This window comes from Acomys minous (genome assembly GCF_964271855.1).
Source record: "Acomys minous genome assembly, chromosome: 8".
Lineage (NCBI taxonomy): Eukaryota > Metazoa > Chordata > Mammalia > Rodentia > Muridae > Acomys > Acomys minous.
The window spans coordinates 32,914,397-32,936,556 of record NC_140489.1 but is presented as its reverse complement, the minus strand read 5'-3'; the positions used below and the strand labels follow the sequence as shown (position 1 = coordinate 32,936,556).

General features: G+C 50.7%; 1 protein-coding gene across 4 annotated transcripts; it reads right to left on the bottom strand.

The window, feature by feature from the left end:
• Nucleotides 1-6,038: 6,038 nt before the first annotated feature.
• Nucleotides 6,039-21,677, bottom strand: ABCD4 (ATP binding cassette subfamily D member 4). Of its 4 annotated transcripts, XM_084792090.1 has the most exons (19): nucleotides 21,518-21,677; nucleotides 19,247-19,365; nucleotides 18,997-19,124; nucleotides 17,606-17,745; nucleotides 16,494-16,610; nucleotides 15,980-16,105; nucleotides 15,420-15,470; nucleotides 12,342-12,436; nucleotides 11,974-12,095; nucleotides 11,802-11,893; nucleotides 11,568-11,663; nucleotides 9,541-9,749; nucleotides 9,314-9,405; nucleotides 8,837-8,873; nucleotides 8,500-8,549; nucleotides 7,888-7,940; nucleotides 7,524-7,600; nucleotides 6,831-6,946; nucleotides 6,039-6,699 (listed from the first exon to the last, which is right to left on the bottom strand). In XM_084792090.1, the coding sequence occupies exons 1-19, from the start codon at nucleotides 21,553-21,555 to the stop codon at nucleotides 6,631-6,633; spliced, it is 1,827 nt and encodes a 608-aa protein (XP_084648216.1). In that variant the 5' UTR covers nucleotides 21,556-21,677; the 3' UTR covers nucleotides 6,039-6,630. The 4 variants fall into 4 exon arrangements, with proteins under 4 accessions (XP_084648216.1, XP_084648218.1, XP_084648217.1 ...); XM_084792092.1 differs by lacking the exons at nucleotides 17,606-17,745; nucleotides 18,997-19,124; nucleotides 19,247-19,365; nucleotides 21,518-21,677 and having other exon boundaries at nucleotides 15,980-16,100; XM_084792091.1 differs by lacking the exons at nucleotides 17,606-17,745; nucleotides 18,997-19,124; nucleotides 19,247-19,365; nucleotides 21,518-21,677 and having other exon boundaries at nucleotides 16,424-16,554.
• Between the last annotated feature and the right edge of the window lie 483 nt (nucleotides 21,678-22,160).

The window sequence follows — 22,160 nt, the reverse complement described above, 5'->3', positions numbered from 1 at the left end:
GGGAGCCTCTCTTCATTTAGTACACAGCTGTGTGGTTGTAATGTCTCACCTTTAACCTACACAACAGCAAATAGGAAAGGTGGATGCATCCGATGATGCCAAGTCCCTGCCAAAGGGGGAAGGGGGACCAGAGAGATGACTCGGCCATTGAAAGCATTTGCCACTCAGTTCTGAGGACCAGAGTTCAGAAGCCAGCAGCCAGCCACATAACAAGCCAGGTGTCCTGCAAAATACCTGTAACTCCAGCTCTGAGCCATTTGGCACTCTCTTCCGGCCTCTGTGCCCAAAGGGTATGAATGCGCGCACACACACACACACACACACACACACACACACACACACACACCTTTAAAAGAAGAAGAGGAGGGGAGTGAAGAAGGAACAGCTTCTAGAAGGTGCATGAAATTGCCTGTAGACAGCTGTGCCCCACAATTTGATGATGTCTTGGACGGAATTACAAGCTGAGAGAGCACAGCAAGCAGCCTAGATGAGGTGGTGTTTGGGCTCAAGAAATCTCATAAGATTGTCTCAGATTGGCTCAAGCCGTGGAACTCCCTGGCAGGAGAGACTGCTGACAGCCCATCAAGAGGAATGACAGGAGCGGGAAGTCTTCATAGCCCAAGCAGCCCCAGATGTGATCCTCCCCGACCTGGAGCCTGGGGATGTGCAGGGGTGTCAAGTTGTCAGACAGGCTGTGCAGATCTTGTCTGCTGGCCTGGGATCAGAAGACCAGGAAGAATGGGGGCGCACTGGAGTCTGATGCTGTAGACAGCCTTACTTTCGTTTCAGTGTGGGTGACAAAGAAAGCAGTGATCCAAGGAAGGTTGTTTGAGTTTAGAAAAAACAGGATCAGGGGCTGGAGAGATGGCTCAGTGGTTAAGAGCGCTGCCTGCTCTTCCAGAGGTCCTGAGTTCAATTCCCAGCAGCCACATGGTGGCTCACAACCATCTATAACAAGATCTGGTGCCCTCTTCTGGTATGCAGGCACAGAACATTGTATGTATAATAAATAAACAAATCTTTAAAACAAACAAACAAACAAGCAGGATCAGGAAAACAAACAAACAAACATGTAAATAAGTGCCAGAAAAGCACAGACTAAAAATTAACAGAGCGGGCCTTTCCCAGAACGTTCTTAGAAACACAATTGCCAGGCATGTACTATAGCTTATATCTGAGAAAACATAAAAGCAAGGCAGAAGGCCATATGCAGATTCAAGGCACACTCACTGGCCAGATTGGGTTCTATAGCTCATGTTCTGACATCCAATGAGAATAAACATGTCGGCCGGGCGTGGTGGCGCACACCTTTAATCCCAGCACTCGGGAGGCAGAGGCAGGCGGATCGCTGTGAGTTCAAGGCCAGCCTGGTGTACAAAGCAAGTCCAGGACAGCCAACGCTAACACAGAGAGACCCTGTCTCAAAAAACAAAAACAAAAACGAACAAAAAAAAAAAAAAAAAGAAGAAGAAGAAGAAGAGAATAAACTTGTCTTACAAACGCAATGTTCTGGAAGGAAGAAGAAAGAACATTGGGAAAAGTCCCACAAAACCAGCATGCCAACGTCTGAGCTCTGAGGGTACCCTTGGCAGCCGCTCCACCTCTAGGTGATTCTGGGTGACAGACAACTGGGATACTCTTGATTCTTGGGTGACTCACACCCTGGGCCTGGGGAAAAGGCAGGGGCTTGGATACTAACAACCAACAGGAGGCAGGAGGCAGGAGGCAGGAGGCAGGAGGCAGGAGGCAGGAGGCAGGAGGCAGGAGGCAGGAGGCTGGCCACTGGTCTCCAGATAATCAGTGGCGGCAAAGCTGGGCAGGAAGGGCAGAATGGCCAGACCCAATCAGGGACGGAGAGACCTGCTGTTCTGGCGCAGACCCTCTAAGCCCGTCCCTGGAGGCGGGTAAGGCAGTGGGGCCAGAGTCCCACTGGCCCCATAGAAAGCGGCATGCTTCGGGAAGCGCAGTGATAAAAAGGGCGGGAGAGATTGATGAGGGCTGTCCGGAGCTGCTGCACAGGCCTGGCAGGGATCGATGAGGAGGAGGCTCGCTGGGTGCGGGAGAGACGCACGAGGGCATGGGGCGGATAGGGATGAGGGGTAGATCCTGAGGCCAGGGCCTGTGCCATGGTGAAAGCGGCAGCAACGGGAGACTTGGTCTGTGTCTGAGACCACTGGGAGGACCTGGCCTCCACTCCGTGCTGGTTGGCCTCTCCAGCCTCCTGAGTCACCTGCAACCCCACCCCACCCCACTGTGGCCTTGGGGATCTTTCTCTTGCGCCAGGAAGGGCTCAGTGCTCTGCCTTCCCAGACACCCCAGGTGGTGCTGCACCTGGCTCACCGGTTATTACTAAGTAGGCAGGCAAAAACCAGCTGCTAATAACCGGAAATAGTTGTGAGGAGAGTGTAAAGTCAAGTCAGGTGTGATGGAGAACACCTGTAACCCAGCACTCGGAAGGTGGCATCTTTGGGTCAGAACCTGTCCCCTACCCTGCCTCAAACTCCTAAGTCTCTGGTTACCAAATTAGTCACCTGGGATCCTCTCTCAGTGGCTCTTCACCACCCTGCTCCTCCCCATGCTGTTCCTCATCCCAGGCAGCAGTGCAGTCTGCTGGTCACGGCTGAGCAGAACCAAGGATGACTCCCTCATTAATTTCCCACTTCCGCTCTGTCGCTCAGATGCTAACGGTTCTCGCTGATTGGCAGCCTCACACCCCTCCCTCCCTACTCCTCACCACGGTGCCTGGGACCCCTCCCATTAATCTCCATGGCTTTGCTCCGGTGAGCTAGGCTGTGTGTGGACCTCGGGAAGTCTCCGTCACAGGAAGAGGGTCGGGAATGTTGAGGTAGGTGGCTTTGTGTTCAGCTGCAAAGGACACAAGCTGTCCTGAAGTGCGGCAGGTGGTATTTTGAATAAGAATGCACCGCATCAGAACATATATTTGGATGCTTGGTCCCCAGTTGGTGAAACCGCTTTGGGTTAGGAGGTGTGGCCTTGTTGGAGGAGGTGTATTCTAAGATTTCAAAAGCCCATGCCAGGCCCAGTCTGTCTGTCTGTCTGTCTGTCTGTGGATCAGATGTAAACGCTCAGCTCCAGCCCCATGCCTGCCTGCTAACATCTTTCCTGCCAGGAAACTTGTTCTCTGAAACTATAAACAAGCCTCCAATTAAATGCTTTCTTTTATGAGTTGCTTTGGTTATGGTGTCTCTTCACATCAACAGAAAGGTAACTAAAACACCCTCCTACTCTCTTTTTTTCCTCTGTGTAGCCCTGGCTCTCCTGGAATTCACTCTGTAGACCAGGCTGGCCTCAAACTCAGAGATCTGTCTCCCTCTACCTCCTGAGTGCTGGGATTAAAGGCGTGTGACACCACTGCCCAATATCCTCTTACTTTTTTTTTTTTTTTTTAAGATTTATTTATGAGCTAGAGAGATGGCTTAGAGGTTAAGGGTACTGACTGCTGTTCCAAAGGTCCTGAGTTCAATTCCTAGCAACCACATGGTAGCTCATAGCCATCTATAATAAGATCTGATGCCCTCTTCTGGTATGTAGGCATACATGTAGGCAGAACACTGTATATGTAATAGATAAATGTTTTGTTTTGTATACACTGCTCTGCCTGCATGTACACCTGCAGATGAGAAGAAGGCATCGGGATCATATTATAGTTGGTTGTGGGCCACCATGTGGTTGCTGGGAATTGAACTCAGGACCTCTGGAAGAGTAGACAGTGTTCTTAACCTCTGAGCCATCTCTCCAGGCCCTGTCTTACTCTTGCTTGGGGATTCTCCAAGCCTAGGAGGGGGGAGTTGGGCAGGCAGTCATGGTGGGCTCAGAGGCAAAGGGATGTTTATTCCTCGTCCTGATGGGTGAAGCAGGCCAGGTTTGTGTATAATGCCAGAGATCCAGTTCAGGGGCCAGAGATCCAGTTCAGGGCTGGAACCTGCTCAGAAGCTGATGTGATTCATGAAAAGGAGGTTAGTGGCCTGGAGAGATGGCTCAGTGGTCAAGAGCACCTGTTGTTTTTCTAGAGGACCTAGTTCAATTCCCAGCATGCACCAGGCAGCTCATAATCTCCTGTCACTCCAGCTCCAGGGGATCTGGTGTCCTCTTCTGGACTCCGAGGTTACCATTTACACATGGCATACAGTCATCAACACACACACACACACACACACACACACACACACACACACACACACCCCTTTAAAAAATGGCGCAGTTCATAAAAATTGCAGTTAGATGGATAAAACAAGAAGTTGTTAAGACAGTGCTGAGCTGAACAGTGATAGACATAGAATATATTCAAAGGACCACATTCTTGGGGCTGGAGAGATACCTCAGAGGTTAAGAGCACTGACTGCTCTTCCAGAGGTGCATAGTTCAACTCCCAGAAACCACATGGTGGCTCATAACCATCTGAATTGAGATCTGGTGCCCTCTTCTGGCTTGCAGGCATACATACAGGCAGAACAGTGTGTACATGAAAATTCATCCTTCTTTTTTTTTTTTAGACCACATTCTGCTTCAAAGGGCCTCTTTCACCATATCCCATGGCTTTGTTCCCATAATGTGCTATGGTTCAGCAATGACTCTGCCCATGGTCTCCATGCGTACAAAGGGAACAAGTGTCAGAGGGGGTGGGTGGGTGGGTGCAGAGCAGCAAGAAAGATAAGACCAGAACAGATCTTTGAGGCAGGCACTGGAGTCCTCCCTCACCTGGGGATTCCTAAGCCTATGCCCAGGGGTAACAGTCTTCCATGAAATCTGTGCTGCCCAAAGATGGGAAGAATGTCAGCATGGACCCAAAAGATGCGGGCTTAATAGGTGCAAACTCTTACCTTGGTCTCATCTGCCATGTCGCCACCTCACAGGGCCCTTGCGAAGGCCAAGGAGATGCTGAGAAATGATTTGCAATAAACTCCTTCCCCTTGAATATGTTTTGAGCCTTGCTGATTGATTTTTTTAAATGATTTATTTATTTTTATGTGCACTGGTGTTTTGTCTGCATGTATGTCTGTATGAGGGTGTCAGATCCCCTGAAACTGGAGTTACAAACAGTGGTGAGCCACCATGCAGTTGCTGGGAATTGAACTGAGGACCTTTGGAAGAGCAGCCAGTGTTCTTAACCACTGAGCCATCTCTCCAGCCCCATGCAGAGTTAAACGCTTGTTGCTGGAGGTGGGGGGTTGGGGTGGGGAGGTGCTGGAGAGATGGCTCAGAGGTTAAGAGCACTGGCTGCTCTTCCAAAGGTCCTGAGTTCAATTCCCAGCAACCGCATGGTGGCCCACAAACATCTATGTGAAATCTGGTGCATTCTTTTGGCATGCAAGTGTACATGTACTTGTACATAATACATAATAAGTAATGCATAATAAATATTTTTTAAAAACTTACTGCTTTAGCAGAGAATTTGAGTTCAGTTCCGGCACTCACATAGTGGCTTACAACCATCCCTAAATTCAGTTCAAGAGAGTCTGACCCTATTTTCTGACCTCCAAAGGCACCAGACACACTTGTGGTGCAGACAAACATACAAGGAAAACACTCATGTACATAAAAATAAAATTAATAAATCTTTTTTGTTGTTTTGTTTTCTTTTTTGAGACAAAGTTTCCCTGTGTAGCCTTGGCTGTCCTAGACTCGCTTCGTAGACCAGGCTGGCCTTGAACTCATAGCGATCCACCTGCCTCTGCCTCCGGAGTGTTGGGATGAAAGGCACATGACACCACACCCGGCAAATTAATAAATCTTTTATATATATATATATATATATATATATATATATATATATATATATATGACTCATTACACAGAGAAACCCTGTCTTGGGGGAAAAAAAAGACTAAGATTTTGGGCTGGAAGTTAAGAGCACTGTCCACTCTTCCAGAGGTCCTGAGTTCAATTCCCAGCAACCATCTATTATGAGATCTGGTGCCCTCTTCTAGACTGCAGATGTACATGCAGGCAAAGCACTGTACACATAATAAATAAATAAATCTTTTTTAAAAAATGACAATCAAAAAGATTACTCTACATAGAAGAAAAAACACATTTTTAATGTTTATCCTTTATTTAAAAACATATAAAATTGAAATGGTTAATTAAAGTTAAAAACAAACCGATCAGGGTGGAATTTTGCCAGCTTTTTGATCCCATAGCCTCCTTCTCACTCTGACCTTTCGCTTCTTACAGTTCACCCAGTTTTTCTTCAGCAAACGTCATCTTAAGTATTTTCTAAGAAATCATGGGAGCACCATGTGGTGGTGGCGCACACCTTTAATCCCAGCACATGGGAGGCAGAAACAGTCAGATCTCTGTGAGTTCAAGGACAGCCTGGTCTAGAGAGGGAGTTCCAGGACAGCCAGGGGTACAACAGAGAAACCCTGTCTGAACCCCTCCTGTTCCTCACCCCCCCTAAAAAAAAAAAGAAAAAGAAATCATGGGAGCTGCGCTGGGGAGAATTCAGTGTCCCCGAAAGGCCACCCCTGGGCAGGGCCTGAGGCTGCTAGGGTTCCTGTATAGGACTGAGGTGAATCTGAGGTTCCTTATTGCCTCTCTCCTTGTCTGCTCTGGGCGCTACAGGCCTGCCCAGGGCTCGGCTGTCTTGGCGTATCCACAGGCTTGGCTTCATTCCACTTTGATTCTGGTCAGTTCCCACCTTCCTCCTCCACAGAGTTTCAGAACCCAGGAATGAAACTGCAAGAGACCGTTACCCCAGTGAGGTCAGATGGCTGCTGGAGCAGTCTCTCCACTCCCTCTGCCATCCAATGCCTCATGTCTGAGGGGCCTCTGGGCCTGGCCAGGCCCAGCCTTTGTGCTATGGGTACCTTCTCAAGGCTGGCCCGATGTCCCACGCTGATAAATGTCATCCCCAGTTGCTGGCCAATTCGATAGAGCTCACCCTCTACTTCTTCGGTCAGGGCACTGGTGGCTTCATCAAGCACTGATGGCATGTGATGACAAGGGATCAGAGACCAGTCCTTGCCCTCTGTCATTCCTCCAATCCATAATCATGCTCAGGTGTGGAGGACTGCCAGCTACCCTGATGTACAGAACCCCTGTCTCAGGGAGACGATCATGCAAGAGAGCCACGCCAGGATAGAGAAGACAGCTGCGACATGGCTCGGGTCTCTCGGCTGCCTACAGCTAAATAACACTGTACCCCAAGACTGTACAGCCCAGGATTCCCAATTCACATAAGGATGTGTCTTTGGAAGAATCCAGACCCACCACACAGGCATACCCTTGCCAGGCAGAGCTTGGGGGATACCCCTCATCTGTGATGGAACCCAAAGACCTGAAATCACAATAGCCTTACTGAGGCTACCATGGCAGGGAGCTTAACGATGAGTGTTTACATTCTCAGGATTACACCAAGGGTCCAAGCTCTGCTCATCATGGGGACAGAACACAGGGTGCCCAGCCATGGGCAGGTGTGCATAAGCAGCTGTGAACACATGCTGTGGGTATCCTTGAGTACACACAGTGCCTGGCATGTGCACCCATGGTGTGCACCTCACCTGCGTACTTTGGCTGCAGGTAGAAGAGTCGGGCAAAGGACAGTCTTTGCATCTCCCCTGGGGACAGGACATCATACCTAGAGAAAGCAGTGAGAAGTGAGCCCTGAAAGGAGGTGACAGTTTGGCTTTTGCCAAGAATAGGTTCCTGAAAGAAGCAAGTTTATTGCAGATGTTGGCCCCGGGACAGAGGCCCCCCCCTTAGCCACATGATAAGCCCAAACTACACGTGAGATCCGGATCTTGAACTGCGGGACCACCCCAACACCTGGCTGCTGGAATCAGGAGCCATTCTATCCCTTTACTGGGCTGCTGGGACCCTACAAAGGGCTCCTGGGGGAGCTGCCTGGAACAGCTCATCCCTTACCAGTTCCAATCCACCTGCTGGTCCAGACCTCCTGTCCTGGCCACCAAGCTGGACTGTAACAGACAGAGGGCACAAAGTCCACACACGTGTCCATCCGTGTTTTCTGCAGCCCCAGCTCCCCACCTCAAATGTTCCTGCGATGGACACCTTAGTGGGCGTTATCACCTATACTGCTTAGGCTGGCGGGAGTATGGTGACAAGAAAACGCAGACAGATTCCATCAGCTTTATTACTGTTACAAGATTTCCCACAGAGGTGAGATGGCTCAGCGGGTGGAGTGCGCTTGCCACACCAGCCTGGCAACCTGAGCCCTGATCTCTGGAGCCCACACAAACATGGAAGGAGAGACCCGCTTCATGTGTCCTCTGACCTCCACATGTACAATGACCTGGCATGCATATCTACAGACGTGTAACACACACACACACACACACACACACACACACACACTAATATTTCTACAAGACAAGAGCACAGCTCACTACAGCCTGTACCCATCTTCAACTCCACTGCCAACTTGTACTGCCATTGTCCTGGTCTTGGGCCCAGAGATGGCAGTAGCTCTGCTGGCCAGTAACTACCTGTGGCTCCACAGGGCCCCGCTCCACTCACCAGACCTGCCAACTCCAAAAACCTCATGATTCTCTCATCATCAGCAGAACCTGCAAAACAGAGGCTTCCTGAGCACACCAGGGCCTCGGACCAGCCGGGATGCATGGCATGCGCTACGGGAGGGGCAGATTCCCAGAACAAACCTGACAGCATAAGGGCGGAAGAAAGGAAGACAGGACAAGAAGAGGATCCCAAAATACTGAGCGGCTAAAGGATAAGACCCAACCTGAAACCAGTGGCCTCACTAGATGCTATTCCAATGGGCACAGGGGAGGCCAGTCAGGAAGAGCAGGGACAGCTGAGATGAGAAGCCAGGAGCTGGGGAGGAGCGGCTCACCTGAGTCAGGGTAGATCTCCTTCAGGGGGTAGATCACCTGAAAGCAAGAACATCTCAGTAGTGAGGTGGGTAATGAGAGAGACAGCAGCACTGGGTCCTACCCGCCATTAGCATCCTTAGGACCCACCCACACAAGCCAGGCTCCTCCCCACCTAAGCAATTGGGACCAGCCTGAGGGGCCTGTGGGAGAGATAGGTGCAACCAGCAGGGGGCAGCAGCAACCTTCAGAAGCGTGGCCGAGAGGCAAGAGTCTGGGAGCCCAACAAACACATGGGGTAACCGGCTAGACACCCCAGGAAGTGGCTCTGGGTTCAGTCCATAAACACCGCATAGTATGTTCTCAGAACCTAGGGGTTCCTAAGCACCGGCGCTTTATTGCCCCTGTCCCCCTAGGGCCTGAGGCCTGTCACGCTGTTACAAGTCCTAGATGTAAGCGGGTGGCGCGAGGCTGGAGGAACGGAGCCCTGACCCGCTGACCTGCTCCCGAAGTGTCCCATCAGTGAAGAATGGCTTCTGTGGCAGGAACAGCACCCCGTGGGGCCCAAAATCAGCCAGCATCTGCACTGAGCCTGCAGGGCCCACAGAAGCCTCCATTGGGAGACCTCGCAGAGGAGGTCGCTGCCTCTACCCTCCGCCTCGCCCTCTTCCCACCACACTGCCCACCCAGGGCCAAGGCTGCATGGGAGGCAGGGGGGCTGGCTCACCCTTCACGCTCTCCCACAGGCCTCCCAGCACCCGGAGCAGGGAGGTCTTGCCGGTGCCCGTGTTGCCTGTGATGAGCAGGCTCTGCCCCTCACAGATCTTCAAGCTCAGGTCCTTGACCAGGGGCTTGTCAGAGGAGGGGGCCAAGATGGAAACCCGGTCAAGCAGAAAAGCCGTGTCTGATGGCTCTGCTGTCAGCCGCCCCGGGGCCCTAAGGGCAGAGAAAGGAGGTGGCAAGACAGGCCCTGTGAATAGTACAGGGGAAGTGCCTGGCCTAGAGGCCCTTGAAAGGCATACACTGAGGTTTCAACGCCCATGCCTTGGAGTGTAGAAGCAGGTGGAGACGGAGGCTGTTAGAGTGGACCCCAGGGGTAGGGCATGTACAGAGACCAAGTGAGGAGAAACATGAGAGTGCTGTGAGCCAAGGAAAGCCGCCTTGGGAGAACAGCCCTGCTGACTCGAACCTACACCTTGAGTTCCCAGTTTGCAGACCTGTGAGGCGCTTTCTGTCATTTAAGCCAGTCTGTGGGATATTGTCACATGGCAGCCCAGGCATTAACATGGTAATGGAGCTGCACCATTAACCTATGGCCCACCGGGAGAAGCCCCTACACCACTGATCCTAATCCCTCTTGGCACCCAGGAACGATAAATGTTGCTCAGCTTGGCAGATAAAGGAAACCTGCTCAGTGGCTAAGTGGCTTGTCCGGGGCCACACAGCTTCACTCTAGTATTAGTGGAGGTTTTGTCTTGTTGCTGTTTTTGAGACAGGATCTTGCTGAATAGCTATGGCTATCCTGGACCTTGCTATGTGGACCATGCTGGCCTCTGCCCTGTGAGTGCTGGGACTGGAGGCATGGGTCACGCTCAGCCATATTCCATTTTTGAAAGCTTCCTAAGTGGCCACCATCCAAACATTTCCAAGGATGACAGCTAATCTTGACTTGAGGAGGAAGATTTTATTACTACCCTTTTAGAGACAAAGAAAATGATAATACTCAGAACAGTTAAGTAATTTGCCCCTGAGATGGAGCAGGATGCCTGGTGTAGTGGCACATGTCTTTAATCCCACCCACCACTGGGGAGGCAGAGGCAGGCGATCTCTGTAAGTTCGAGGCCAGCCTGGTCTACATAGTGAGCACCAGGACAGCTAGAGTTACACAGAGAAACCCTGTCTCGAAAAAACAAACAAACAAAAAACAAGGGGGGGGGGGCCGGCAGAAAAATCAGAAACATTGAAGGACCCCAAAGATACACAAATAAAGACATCTCTGGGTCTGAGGGAGACATGGGAGACAAAAGACACAGCAGGAAAGGGGCAGTGACGGGGTTCAGCAAAAGAGATAAGGAGTGTACCATTTAGACTTTTTAATATATATATTCTTTTTCCCCTGTGCATGCAAGTGTATGTACATGTGTGTGCACACATGTGTGGCAGAGGTCATGTCAGATGTGTTCCTTCTTTTTGAAGGGGTCTCTCACTGAACCCGGAGCTCACTATTTTCCAGGGTTGACTAGATATTATTGGACCCTTGGGTGATCTGCCTGTGCCCAACCACCCTGCCCTAGTATTATGGGCACACACTGCAATACTTGGCTTCTGTGTAGTTACGAGAGACTTGAACTTAGATCCTCAAGGCCTTTACCCACTGAACCATCTCCCCAGGCCCTCTTTTCTTTTCCCTCTTTCTTTCTTTAAATTTATTTTGAGGCAAGGTCTCATCATATAGTTCAGGGTGGCCTTAAAAGCACGACACTCCTGCCTCAGCCTCCTAAGTTCTGAGATTGAAAGTGTGAGCCACCATGCCTGGCTTTTTGTTTTGCTGTGGTGCCAGGCAGAGGAGTGTGCACTTGCATGATATACATCTACACGACAGGTGCCAGGATGAAGGTGCCAACCAAAAACGTACACTTACAACGCACTGCACACAACATGGAGATTACTTCCACCTTCTTATAACCCCGCTATCTAGCTGGGAGGGACTCCAAGCTCAAACCAGCTGGTGATTACTGTATCCGTGGTACTCACTTGTCCTTGTTCAAATCCCACTCACTCTTGCCTGGGGTCTCACAGTCCTGTGATTTTCGGGACATGTCCAGCAGGGCCTCCTGAAGCTCTCCAATCCTGGGCAAGAAGGAAGAACCTAAGGTAGGCTCTGGATGCCGGGTGAGGGGGAGCCTCCTTCCTGTCTCACACCCACTAGCAGTGCGATTCTGTCCTTTTTCCATCTCAGTGTTTCCTAGTGGCGCACACTCTGCTCACCTGTGTGTGTACCCGGCAACATCTGAGAGTGTGGTGGACAGGTCAATGAGCTGGGTGAAGCAACTGATGAGGTAGATGCACACAAAGGCATTCTGGTGAGGACGGAGATATGTTAGGGCAGGCCCCAGGCCCTGGGCCGCAGTGTAAGGGTTTAGCAAGAGGGACTTCTCACCTTGCTGACCAGGGTGCTAAGCTCCGTGGAGCTCAGGTCTCCATAGATGCCACTGAAAATGGGGATCGCAATGACTACGTAACTCAGAATGCTGCCCAGATAGTCAAAGGTGTTGATGCCAACTGTAGGAAACAGACTGCGTGAGACCCGGGAGACAATCATGTGTTCTGCAGGGCACGCAACCCTCAAGATGGGGAAGGTGCCACTCCATCCAGATATTCATCCCCCTAGGAAACCCACGGCAACAGCAATGGCTCCCCTTGTTAATCCTTTGGCCAGGGCAGGCAGACAGTAGGGCAATGCTAAACTGAAGTGCTAACTGAACCACCCCCATCCCCTGGTGCCACTCCCAGGACCCCTTTGCTTACTGTACAGCCAGAGCTCCCTGGACATCAGCTCTCTCTGGGTCTGAAGGAGCCGCTGCAGCCTGCGGTCTGTCCTCATGTGCTCTACGAGCCCAGCTCTGACAAAAAAGGATGGGGTGTCTACAGGACCTGCAGGGACTCAGCAAGGCTGGGGCATCTTCATCCCCACCACGGCCTCCTTTAGAGACCATGCCCATCCAAAGGATCTTAGCCTCAGATGCTTTCTTTCACCAGTACCCTCCCACAACCTGAGCCCCATGACCCTGTGGAGTTCCTGTGGTCAGGAAGTCCAGCTGCCCAGGGCTGATTCAGATCCAAAGCTCTGGCTGGTTTCTACTAAAATAACAATTACTTGAGCTTTTAACACCCTTTTCTTACTTTACAATTGAACTAGCAGCACCTACATGGTAAGTTAGAATGCGATTTAAGAGTTCTGTCAAAGAGTGCTGAAGAGATGGCTCAGCACTTGTTGCTCTTACAGAGGACCTGGGTTCAATTCCCAGCATGCACGCGGCAGTTCACAACTGCTTGGAACTCCAGCTCCACAAGACCTGACGGCCTCTTCTGACCTCAGTGGGCACCACGCACTCACGGGTGCAAAGGCATACATGCAAGCAAAGCGCTCATAAGCATAAAATAAGTAAACTCTAAAAAGCTTTAAGCCAGCACATTGGTGCATGCCTATAATTCCAGCATTTGGGAAGCCGAGGCAAGCAGATCTCTGTGAGTTCAAGACCAACCTATTTACAGAACGAGTTCCAGGACAGCCAGGGACACATAGTGAGACACTGTTTGGTTTGCTTCTTTTTTAGAAACAAAACCCAAACCAAACCAGCAAGCAATAAGTGCTTCTTTTTTTTTGGGGGGGGGGGAGTAAAATTTCAGAGAGAGAAGGCTAGAGAAATACAAATTAAAAATAAATAAATAAATAATTTAAAATTTAAAGGTAATTGCATTAAAAAGGGGCAGGGGATTCTGTTTCTGTTTTGTTTTGAAGACAGAGTATCATGCAACCAGGCCAGCTTCTAACTTGCCATGTAGCAAAGAATGACCCTGAATTCCTGATCCTTGCTACCTCTGTCTCCTAAATGGTAGCACTACACACATGTGCTACCACACGGGTTTTACATGGTTCTGGGATCGAACCTAGGGATTCAGGCATGCTAGGCAAGCATCCTACAAACTGAATGACACCTCTAGCCCTAGCACTTCTTAATATAAAGTACTATGCACAGGGGGGACCCTCAGTAAATAAGAGCTATTACTATTGTTGTTGCTATTGTTACTATTATAGTGCTGAGGACTATAGAATTCAGAAAAGTGTGCATGCTAGGCAAATGTTCTACCACTGAGCTACAACCCCAAGCTCAAGAGCTTTTTTTTTTTTAAAAGATTTATTTATTTATTATGTATGCCATGTCCTGCCAGCCCACCAGAAGAGGGCACCAGATCTCCATCACATTGTAGATGGTTGTGAGCCACCATGTGGTTTCTGGGATTGAACTCGGGACCTCTGGAAGAACAGACAGTGCTCTTAACCTCTGAGCCCTCTCTCCAGGTTTGTTTGTTTGGTCGTTTGGTTGGTTGGTTTTTCAAGACAGGGTCTCTCCGTGTAGGAGCTACTATTATTAAACACATGAAATGGAGCATTCACTCTGGCCCGGACTCCATGCTGGCTGTGAGCCAGCCACGCCGTAGATAGACAGTTCTGTCTCTAAGAACTCAGAGGCCAGGTGGCCTCACTACATTCTTCACTAATCAGTAGGAATATAGAGGTCAAATATGTCCTCGGGACTATGGCAACAAGCAGGCATGTCCACTATGGAGTCTAGGACAGCTCTCCAGAGGTGCTCACTTAAGGCTTCAGGACATGCAGACATTCTCCAAAAGCAAAGCTAGATAGAGGGGCCGGGCATGGTGGCACACACCTTAAATCCCAGCACTTAGGAGGCAGAGGCAGGAGGATGGCTATGAGTTCCAATGAGTCCAAGACAGCCAGGACTACAAGAGAAATCCTGTCTCAACAAACAAACAAACAAACAAACCAGAAAAGAAAAGCCAGGTGTGGTGTGCACACTTTTAATCCCAGTGCTTGGGAGGCAGAGGCCGGGGGATCGCTGTGAGTTCCAGGCCAGCCTGGTCTACAAAGCAAGTCCAGGACAACCAAGGCTACACAGAGAAACCCTGTCTCAAAAAAAAAAAAAAAAAAAAAAAAAGAGGCGGGGCGTGTGGGGGAGGAAGGTAGAGGGAAGAAGGGTACTGTATTTTAAATTGTTTGGAGTCGGCAAAAGAGCCTGTCTGTAGCTCTAAAAGCTGCAGAATCCATAACAAATGTGTCACTGCATGCATCCAGCCACCAGACTCCAGCCCAGACTCCTCCTCTTCAGACAGGGTCTCACTGTGTAGCCCTGGCTGGCCTGAACTCACTACGAACTCACAGAGATGTGCCTGCTTCTGTCTCCTGAGTGTTGGGATTACAGGAGTACGCACCACGCGCGGCTCATCTCAGATTCCCAGTGCTCCTGTTGTCCCAGTGTGGGCTGATGCAGAGCAAAGATTCTAAGGCTGTTGAATTCACCCAGGGAACAGGTCCTCCAAGGACTAATTCAAGTTCTTAAACACAGCCTATGCTGCCAGCCCACACACCAACATCAGGACCTGCCCTGGTCCAGGAGAGGAGAGACCTTGCAACGCTGCCAGCAAGTCGCCAGGCCCTCGGCTCCAGCGAGTGCAGGGAGCAGATGTGACCTTCTGTGTGGAGCCTATCCCCCCAACCCCACCCCGCCATGTTACAGAGACAAAAAGAAGCTATTTCGGACAGGAAAAGAGACTAAGGCCATGGCTCAATCAAGACGAAGCCACCTACTCATTTTATTCCTTGGCCATTCTAGGCGCTGGGTTAAACCCCTAAGCCTGGGCATCAGAAGCAGTCCCCGTAGCTAAGGACAGCAGCTAAGGATGGGAGCACGGCACGGCTAAGCGTGACAAGCTCCACAGCGCCGCCAACAGGGCGGCAGACTCCACGCCTTCTTTCCTCCAACCACCAGTGGGGAGAGGGGGCACTTTCTCCACTAGACTCACCGGTAGAAAGCGGCAGGCTCAGCGTTCACTCGAAGCTGCATGTGTTTGAACCTGCACAAACACAGGGGGAATTGTGTGCTGATGACGGGGAGTCCACTCCCACGGAACAGAGCCCAGATGCACCTCAACACCGAGGCTGCCTTTCCCTGGGGCTTGGGTGGGGCAGCAGAAGCTGTACAAACAGCACTGGCCTCAGCTTTCTGGGGTGGGACAGGTGTATTCTTGCCTACAGGACCACCTCCCCCAAGGCCCAGCTTAACCAAGGCATGAAGCACAGTGCAGAGGTGGGCTTTGGATCAGCTGCTGTGCCAACAGACAGGGCAATTAGACCCTGAGCATGTGAAAGGGCCCCCAGAAGAGGCTGGGGACGGCCGGCTCACACCTTCCTCACTGTTTTATATGCATGATCTCCTAATTCTTTCAGTTCTCTCGATAGACAAATGACACCTGTTTCTCCCATGAGATGACATATAAGTAGTAGCTGTCACAGCTGGGACTTTTACACTTAAGCAGTCTTACCCCCCTCCTCCCTGCCCTGTCCCTCAACCAAGAAGACACACCTAAAATCCCCCTCCAGCTTCTCCTGCTGTACCAGCTTCGTCACGATGGGCCCCATCAACGTTTTGTTCACCATGGTCCCCAGGATGAAATATCCGAAGATGCTCACAGGCCCAAGCCAGCCTGTGCTGAAAGGCACAGGGAGAGGGAGGGTGAGAAAGGATGTGGGGTGTCACACACACACACACACACACACACACACACACACACACACACACACACACACAGAGCTCCGTGAACCTCCTCATTCCCGCCTCATCCCTCTCAGGGAGCCCCTGCTCGGCCTCGGCATCACTGTGACACCTGACAGCTGGCCAAAGTTATCAGAGCCAGGATCGCTGACGATGAAATAGCACAGGACGAGAGGGGGCAGGGTCATAGGCCTAAGAGCTGGGAAGACTTCCTGGGGTTCAGGTGGTAAAGCTGAGCCTCCCTTGGACCCTGACCTGCCCTCTGTGTGGGAGGCTCTGGTAAACACCAGGCTGGGGAGGAGGGCCCCCAGAGGAGGAGCTGCACCTTCGGAAGCACTGGTAAGTGTAGTAGGCCAGGGTGAAGGGGGAAATGACGAGCTTGCTGGTCATGCTGCTGAGCTGCCGGCAGAAGCGCTCCACGTCCTGGCTGATACGCTGGTCCCTGCAGCCAACAACACGGAGGAGTTGAGCCCAGTGAGCCAGATAGACATAGACAAATAGGCCTTGGGTTCCAAGCAGGGTTCTAAAGGATTGTCTCAATTTACCCTACAGGAGGAAAATGCCACCAGAAGACCTGAGGGCCTGAGCCAGCTCTCCAGAGAGCCAAAGGGAAAACTGAGGGTAGAGCTGTCTTTCTGGATGGTCAGGAACACGGTATCCCTAATCCCAATCTTCCCCATCTCTCTATGGACCCGAGACTCCTCCAGGTCAGGGTCTGGCCGTGAAAGCTTCACCAGCCATCATGAAGAGGTGCCCATCTTCTTAGGGCCTTCACGGGAAGCTCAGCTCGAGCAGAGGGAAAGTCACCCCAGGCAGGCAGCGAAAGTACCTGCTGTGGTGTGGTGACTGGGAAGGCCTAAGAGTAACGGAGAGATTCCATAGGTCCCACCCCACCACCAGGGCCACACTGACCCCTATTCCCAGTGAGAGACGTTGGACAGGCTGCTTGCAATTTCTCACATCTAAAATTACAGCCTACACTGAACCACCTGACATCAGGCACCATGCGGTACCTGACAGGAACAGTGTTATCCTCCCTATTTCCTTTGAGACAGGAACTGTTATGATCTTCACTGTACAGGAGATGAACATAAGAGCCAGAGGCAGGGAGGTGACAGAACGGGGACCGGAATCCCAGACAGCAATAGTCATTTTCTTTTCCTTCTGTCCCACCTCCCTTGCCACATAAGCAAGAACTTGCTTCCTGGTAAGGATGCTTTCTTCACTTGCCTCATTTCAACTCAAGATGTAAAATGGACTAATGAGAACTGCTCCTGGCTGCTTTCTCTTAGCTCCTTACTCTCAGCCCCACACCCTCCCTCACAGCTCTGGGCAGCTCCTCCTGCAGCTGAGTGTGGCCAGGAGTCTGCAGAGCTAAGGTATTGGGGGGGGGGGGGGGAAGCTCAGCAGGCAGCCAGGACTGAGAGGGATGCCTACGGATTATCGATGTCATCCCGCAGCACGTTGAGGGTGTAGTACACTCTGGCCCGGAAGTACAGGTGGTGCAGGTGCTCCGTGAGATCCTTCCTCCAGCTCACATACAGCAGGTTGCAGGTGAACTGGTCAAAGCTCTTCAGCTGTGCGTTGGGGAGGCAGGACAAAGGGAGGGGAGGAAGAGATGGCTTGCTTGCAAGTCCAGGTTCAAAGCTCAGAGCTGGCGCTGGCGGGCAGTTGCTGATGCGGCAGGATCCACTCCGATCACTTCGGTGCAGTTCCCTTTTAGGGCTTCAGATCACCAGATTTCCCTTCCCCCATTCGCTCACGTGCCTATTTCTTCAACATTCCCAAAGAGCTTACCAAAGGCAGGCCCCCCAAGTCCCTTCCTGCAGTGTATGTCTCACACTGAGAGCAGAGGAGTCGCTGGAGACAGCGAACCACATGGTCTCCTCTGTTTATGATTTCTTCCTCTTTGCCCAAGGCATGAAGAGGCCTCCACATATCTTAGGTCTTACTGACTGGAAAGCACACACAAGTGGCCACGTTAGGACAAGAAAGGACATCCCCAAGAAACTCCTAGCCTAGCCCGGCAGAGGGCATCAGGCTGGGTCTCGGTAGAGCCTTGCCTCATCAATCACCTGCTATTGCTTTTTCTTTTCTTTTTTCTTTTTTCTTTTCTTTTCTTTTTTTTTTTTTTTTTTGAGACAGGGTTTCTCTGTGTAGCCTTGGCTATCCTGGACTCCGTTTGTAGACCAGGCTGGCCTCGAACTCATAGCGATCCACCTGCCTCTGCCTCCCAAGTGCTGAGATTAAAGGCACCTGCTATTTCCGAAGAGCCTCACGCTAGGCATTAAGGGTATGAAATGACAAGGAGTTCCCAATCCAGCCAGGGACGCAAGGGTTTGAGAAGTGCGGCAGCGACTGGCATAGGACACACAGAGAGGGCTGAAATTCATGGAGGAAACCAGAAGGAAGTTGAGCAAGACTCAAGAGAGGTGCCAAATAAAGGTATAGTGAAACACACATAGGCCGCTGCCAACTCGAGTAGCGGCAGGCAGCTACTGGACAAGAAAGAAGCAGGTGAGGAGGCTGGCCGTGTGGCACCACTCGGGGCTGAGTCACAGCCTCGGCTGCCAGAGCAGAGCTCCGGGAAGGGAAGGGACCTTGACTATTTCTACTGAATGTTAAACGACAAAGTTCATCCCCAGTAGGCCAACAGCAAGATCAAAGCTCCCCCTGAGGCGCTGACCTTCAGGGAAACCGTAGCTCCGATTCCCAGAAAGCGGCCGAAGCACGCCCAGGGCTCCGTTGCTGCTTCCTGGACACTGAGTCCCACCAGGCACCCCACTAGACTAGGGAAAGGGGACCACAGGGAGAAGGCCAGTCTTTACCGTGGAGTTGAGGACAATGAGCACCACGGCCAGGAAAGTCAGTGCCTTAAATCCATCCAGATCTTTGTTTCCCAAGACCCCGTAATACTGACTGGGGATCAAGCCAACTTGGTAGATCACCAGTTGCTCTGTGGGGAGGGACAGGAGCCAGAAGTCAACTGCGGAAAGGAACGACACTTCCTCCTGCCAGCGACAGGGAAGGAATCCCAGACCCAGGCTCTTCCCCAGCCCCCAAAGCCCGTGCGCTCACCCAGGAGAGTCACACACAAGAGTGTCACGAACATCAAGACGTTCTGTGATGACCAAGAAGGGAAGAAAACCTTCTGTATCCTCAGGAACCGCTGGATAAGTTGCACATCTAACCTGGGCCTGCAAAAGTCAGCGCGTGGAGAGAAAGCTCGGGGGGCGGCAGTTAAGCCTCACAGGAAGTAGTGAGCTGAGCCCCCTTACTCTGCAGAGGGTCCAAGCTTTGCACAAAGAATGATTTATGAATGCTGAAGACGATAGGACAGAGGATACCAGTGCAAAAGCGGTACCAATGACCTAACAGAAACAAATGTTTAAATATACTGACTATAATAATGATTGGGTGGGAAGACACTTCTCAAATAAGACCCCAAACCTACAAAACTATACAGAGTAAAACTGGTGGGCTTACCTTAGAATTAAGTATTTTTCTCAGCACGGTACCATGGAATTTGGTTAAATGAGAAAAGGCATTTACAGAATGAAATGTATAAGGAATAACACTCTGGTGCATGTAAGGAATTTCTGCAACTCAGGATACTTTGTTTTGTTTCAAGAGAGGGTTTCTCTGGGTAATAGCCCTGGCTGTCCTGGACTTGCTTTGTAGACCAGGCTGGCCTCAAACTCAGAGATCTACCTGCCTCTGCCGCCCAAATGTTGGGGTTAAAGGCGTGCACCACCACAGTCCAGCAAGTCAGGATATTTATTTATTTATTTATTTATTTATTTATTGGTTTTTCGAGATAGGGTTTCTCTGTGTGACCTTGGCTGTCCTGGACTCACTTTGTAAACCAGGCTGGCCTCGAACTCACAGCGATCCACCTGCCTCTGTGTCCCGAATGCTGGGATTACAGGTGTGCGCCACCACACTCGGCTGAGGATATTTCATAGGAAAGTGGGGAAAGGATATTAACAGGCAGTCTATGAAAGGGACAATCCATAAATGTATTAAATTAGTACAACGTGGTTAACAAGATGTCTCAGTCAGTAAAAGTACAAAGTGTTTGTCTCTAAGATCTGACTTCCACTCCCAGATCCCACTGCGGAAAGAATCACCTCCTAAAATTTGTTTCCTAGGGACTAGAGATATGGCTCAGAGGTTAAGAGCATAGACTGCCCTTCTAAAGGAAGGTCGTGAGTTCAATTCCCAGCAGCCAGCCACTTGGTGGCTCAGAGCCATCTATGTGATCTGGTGGCCTCTTCTGGCCTGCAGGTTACATGCAGGCAAAGCAATATATACAAAATAAATAAATAAATAAAATTTAAATTTGTTCCTTGACCTTCATACCTGTGCCATGCATGTCCAAGCACGCACAACAGAATACTATCTTGCACACATCAGATTGATACATATTAGGGAGAAAAAACTAAATAATATCAAATATTAGGGATGGATATAAGGGAAACTAGGACCTTTACATATTGCGGTCAGGAAGTATAAACTGGTTGTGACCACTCCAAACCTTGTAGAATTAAGTACGGCTCAGCATCTTATTCTCGACAGCCTAGAGAAAAATCACCAATATCTAGAGAACTGCCGGAATATTCATTACAGTGTACTGTGTGGTGCTTTAAATATTGGAAATCATCTAGGTGCCCATTTCTTGGGAAATAAACAAAGTTGAGTCTAAATATCCAGGATGACAGCAGGCAACATTCAGGAGTGAAAAATTCATATAGCACGGATGACCTAAAAACAGCAACAACAACAAAAACAAAACAAAAAACCCCAAAAGCCAATGCTCAGTTTAAAAGTTTTTCCCCCCTGTTTTAATAATCACAATTTATGGCCGTGGGTGGTGGCTCACACCTTTTAATCCCAGCACTCGGGAGGCAGAGGCAGGCGGATCGCTGTGAGTTCGAGGCCAGCCTGGTCTACAAAGCTAGTCTAAGGCTAGCACGGAGAGACCCTGTCTCGAAAAACCAAAAAAAGAGAAAAAAATCACAACTTATTACTTACATGAAATAAAGATCAATATGTATTTTAAGGTAAAGTGACAATTAAAGTAAGGAGGTCTGAAACAAAATTATGCACAGAGGAGGGTGTGAAGAAGCGGATTAGAATTGAGAATGCGAACCAAGGGAGGAAGATGCCAGCCTTCGGAAGAAGGGGGACACAGTCAAAACCATTCTGTGCGTCCGGGGTTCCAAAGAGCGAGAACCGAAAGGACAGTTGCGAGGAAGGACCCGGCGGGGGCGCCAGAGCAGCAACCTGTTCCTCACTGCTTAGGCAGGGCGTCCCTTCCAACCCGCCGCCCTCCCTAGACCTACTTACCTGGTGCCTGCGCGGGCCGTGGAGCCCGGGACCGCCATGACCCGGGATGCGACCGACCGACGAGGCAGCCGAGCCAGCTGGTTGTCCGCCCCCGGCCGAGTCCCCAGAGCTCAGGGCCCCGCCCGGGAACAAAGGGGAGGGACTCCAACGACCACAGAGACGCGGTGGCTAGAGAGGACAGCTGGGGGCGCGGAGGCTGATCCCGGAAGTGCACGCTTTCCCGAAAGAACAAGAGAGTAACCAGAGTTTATACAGCTGGCCCGGCGGCTAGAGCGTCCCCTCTGGGTCTGGGAGATTTCTTTTGACAACCGGTAGTTCGTAAAGTAACTTTCTCCCAGAGAAGCCAGCGTGATCTTTATTTTTTTTAATTAATTAATTTAAAAATTACATATTTGCCGGGCGTGGTGGCGCACGACTGTGATTCCAGCACTTGGGGAAACAGAGGCAGGATCTCTGTGAATTCGAGGCAAGCCTGGTCTACAAAGCGAGCCCAGGACAGTCAGGGCTGCACAGAGAATTCCTGTCTTGAAAAACAAACGAGCAGCCGGGCGTGGTGGCGCACGCCTTTAATCCAGCACTCGGGAGGCAGAGGCAGGCGAACTGCTATGAGTTCAAGGCCAGCCTGGTCGACAGTCAAGAGAAG